The sequence below is a fragment of the Phoenix dactylifera genome, chromosome 1 (assembly GCF_051530095.1).
Source record: "Phoenix dactylifera cultivar Ajwa chromosome 1, Ajwa_hap1_PhDact_Kaust_v1.1, whole genome shotgun sequence".
Taxonomy (NCBI): domain Eukaryota; kingdom Viridiplantae; phylum Streptophyta; class Magnoliopsida; order Arecales; family Arecaceae; genus Phoenix; species Phoenix dactylifera.
Genome location: NC_143190.1, coordinates 74774539 through 74778357, shown reverse-complemented (window position 1 = coordinate 74778357; position 3819 = coordinate 74774539). Strand labels below are relative to the sequence as shown.

Sequence of the window (3819 nt, the reverse complement as noted above, 5' to 3'; positions counted from 1 at the left end):
GCATGACCAAAAATTCATAATGCCCGTATCTGGTCCTGAAAGCTGTCTTAGGTACATCCTCTGCCTTTATTTTCAATTGGTGATAGCCAGAACGAAGATCAATCTTCGAGAAAATCTGAGCCCCTTGCAACTGATCAAACAAGTCATCAATTCTTGGTAGTGGGTATTTATTCCGTACTGTCACCCTGTTTAATTCTCGGTAGTCTATGCAGAGTCGGAGGCTACCGTCTTTCTTTTTCACAAATAATACAGGAGCGCCCCAAGGGGATACACTAGGCCTGATAAAACCCTTATCCATTAACTCCTGTAGTTGTTCCTTCAGCTCTTTCAATTCAGCTGGAGCCATTCGATATGGAGCCTTTGAAATTGGACCAGTGCCAGGAATCAAGTCGATGGAGAATTCAATCTCCCTATCAGGGGGTAATTCTGGCAATTCATCTGGAAACACATCTGGAAATTCTGCCACCACAGGGATATTCTCTAACTTGGGCTCCTCTTTCTGGGTATCTAACACAGCAGCTAAGAATCCTTCACAACCTTTTGCGAGAAGCTTCTTAGCCTGTAGAGCTGAGATTAATTTCATTTGATGAGGTGACTTGCTACCCACCAACCCAAACACTGGCTGACCAGGGATCTGAAACTTGATCGTTTTCTCAAAACAATCAACAGTAGCATGGTATGCTGCCAACCAGTCCATTCCAAGAATCAAATCAAAGTCATTCATCTCTAAGACCAACAAGTCTGCATTCATTTCCCTGTCCTCAACGCCCAATATACAGTTCTTGCAAACTGAATTAACTAATATAACATCTCCACTTGGCGTTGAGACACATAGATCAAATTCTAATGGCACTGGTGATATTTCAGTATTCTTTCTAACAAAATTGGCCGATATGAATGAGTGGGTAGCACCAGAGTCAAATAAAATATTTGCATCATATGACATTAACCTAATCATGCCTGTACATAGTCACAAGGCACCTAATCACAATCTTTATCCATACATGGACAAACATATATAACCCAACAAAATTTATGACATGCCAAACAAGAGAGAGTATTAGGGATGGATTTAGTACCTGTCACCACTGAATTAGAAGCCTTGGCATCTTGCTCTGTGAGTGCATAAATTCGACCCTGGGTCCTAGGCCTCTGCTGCCCTCCCTCTTGTTGTTGTCCCTCCTGAGGTGCTCGATTTCCAGGGGCTCTCTGAGAAGACTGAGGTGCCTGTCGCCTCTGCTGTTCCTTCCCACTAGGACAAACAACAGCCTTATGCCCTTCTTGACCACAAGAAAAACATGGCCCTCCAATCCAGGTGCAGTCTCGCTTAAGATGAGGTCCTCCACAGCGGTAGCATCTAATAGCACTTCGAGCTTGTCCTTTATCTCTGGTGACAACTTGGTTCGGTCTCTGATCCTTCGACTTGAAAGGTCTACTATTTTGGCTCGGAGAATCAGTAGATCGAAACCTTTTCTTCATATTCTTTTCTCTAGCAGCCTGGGCGTTGTCAAGCCCTTTTTCTATCACTAGGGCTTTGTTGACCACATCTTTGTAACTAGATAGTTCAAAAGCAGCGACTTGTTGTTGAATCCTTCCCCTGAGCCCATTTTCAAATTTCCTTGCTCGATCACTTTCCTCTGATATCAAAGTCGGAGCATATCGGGACATCTCTTCAAACTTTGCTGCATACTGAGCAACTGTCATATCACCCTGCTCCAGTCGGTCAAACTCCCTATATTTTTGGAATCGGATACCCTGGGGAAAATACTTCTCATGAAAAACCTTTTTAAATTCTTCCCAAATGAAGGGGGCATCATCCGGACCAAGCTTCCCTTTCTCCATCTCCCACCAGTCAGCTGCCTCACCCTGTAACATAAATGTGGCAAAAAGAACTTTCTCCTCATCAGGGCACCTCAGAGCTTGAAAGACTTTCTCCATCTGTTTCAGCCAGCTCACAGCCTCCATCGGGTCAGCTGTACCTTTAAATGCTGGGGGTGCATACCTCTGAAAATCCAACAGACTGACTCGGTGCTCCGGCTGAGCTGTAGTGCCTTGGAACTGTTGTTGCTGCTGTTGTTGATACATAGCTTGCTGCTGCTGCAACTGTTGCTGCAAGAACTGTTGCTGCACCTCTACCATCCTCATTATATCTTCCCTGGCAGCAGCTTGCTGTTGCACCATCATTTGCATCAACTGTGAAGCACTTATCGTCTCCTCAAGCTGAATACTTGGTCCTTCGGATGTCCCAATCTCCGGAGCTCCCATCTCTGGAGTACTACCAGTAGGGTCCATAGTGTGCTCCTGCTGTGGCACACTCCGAGTCGGCGTGGATGAGGTATCTTCCTGCTGTCCAGAGGGTGCCCAAGCCGTGGAGCCATCTGCAAATCGGGTCGGCCTCCTGGCACGCCCCCGACCACGCCCTCGCGCCATATCAACCTACACAATTTTTCCAGCATCAAGATCATCAGATTAAGAAAATTTCGCATCCTTCATATGCTAATCACACCATTTAATATCTTACGTATTTAGTGATTTTCCCCACTCAGGCTTACTCGAGCCTAAACCCTATGATTCCTAAACCTTAGGATACCTTAACCTGAAGCTCTGATACCACTCTGTCACGCCTCCGAACCCATCACCCGGGTCCGGCACGCGACCGGCCGCATGATCCCTAGAGCAATGCCCTAAAGATCATGCAAGGCCTAAGATAAACAACAATTCCAATAATTCCAATAATTCCAATAAATGCCAAAATCAATAATTAATGGAATTCAATCAGATCCAACCAAAATGTACTGAATGATTACATAAATTCAAATGTCCATAAATAAGAGATAAATTGACTTCTAACTATCTAGCAGTCTGACTCAGATCGAGCTCACTTCTTGTCCCATCCGACAGATTCTACGAATCCAGTGCCTCTGAAAAAAAATGGAAGTGTAGTATGAGCTTTTCCAGCCCAGTAAGAATCCCAACAGCCACACACAACAAAATCATAAAATAATCAAGTATCAAAATATACATATCATTTCATCATTTCAAAAGCTCAACAAACAACAAATATATGTAATCAGTACATATACACCAATCCTTTTTCACATTATGTGATCCATTCCCGTATTACTCAGATTCCAAGTTTTCAAACTTTTCATTTCTGGCGTTGGACTAACCAAGATCATGTCCCAGTCCAAGACTGCACAAATCCCACGCATAAGCTCGTGGCAGCTATCCCACGCGTAAGCCCGTGGAGGCTATCCCACGCATCAGCTCGTGGCCGCTATCCTACGCATAAGCTCGTAGAGGCTATCCCACGCGTAAGCCCGTGGAGGCTATCCCACGCATAAGCCCGTGGAGGCTATCCCACGCATCAGCTCGTGGCCGCTATCCGTAAGCCCGTGGAGGCTATCCCACGCGTAAGCCCATGGAGGCTAAAAAAAAATGGAAGTGTAGTATGAGCTTTTCCAGCCTCCACGGGCTTACGCGTGGGATAGCCTCCACGGGCTTACGGATAGCGGCCACGAGCTGATGCGTGGGATAGCCTCCACGGGCTTACGGATAGCGGCCACGAGCTGATGCGTGGGATAGCCTCCACGGGCTTACGCGTGGGATAGCCTCCACGGGCTTACGGATAGCGGCCACGAGCTGATGCGTGGGATAGCCTCCACGGGCTTACGCGTGGGATAGCCTCCACGGGCTTACGGATAGCGGCCACGAGCTGATGCGTGGGATAGCCTCCACGGGCTTACGGATAGCGGCCACGAGCTGATGCGTGGGATAGCCTCCACGGGCTTACGCGTGGGATAGCCTCCATGGGCTTAC

General features: G+C 46.9%; 1 protein-coding gene across 1 annotated transcript; it reads right to left on the bottom strand.

The window, feature by feature from the left end:
• Positions 1 to 929: 929 nt before the first annotated feature.
• Positions 930 to 3360, bottom strand: LOC120111162 (uncharacterized). Its single transcript, XM_089927233.1, has one exon. The coding sequence runs from the start codon at positions 2428 to 2430 to the stop codon at positions 982 to 984; it is 1449 nt and encodes a 482-aa protein (XP_089783359.1). The 5' UTR covers positions 2431 to 3360; the 3' UTR covers positions 930 to 981.
• Positions 3361 to 3819: the final 459 nt, after the last annotated feature.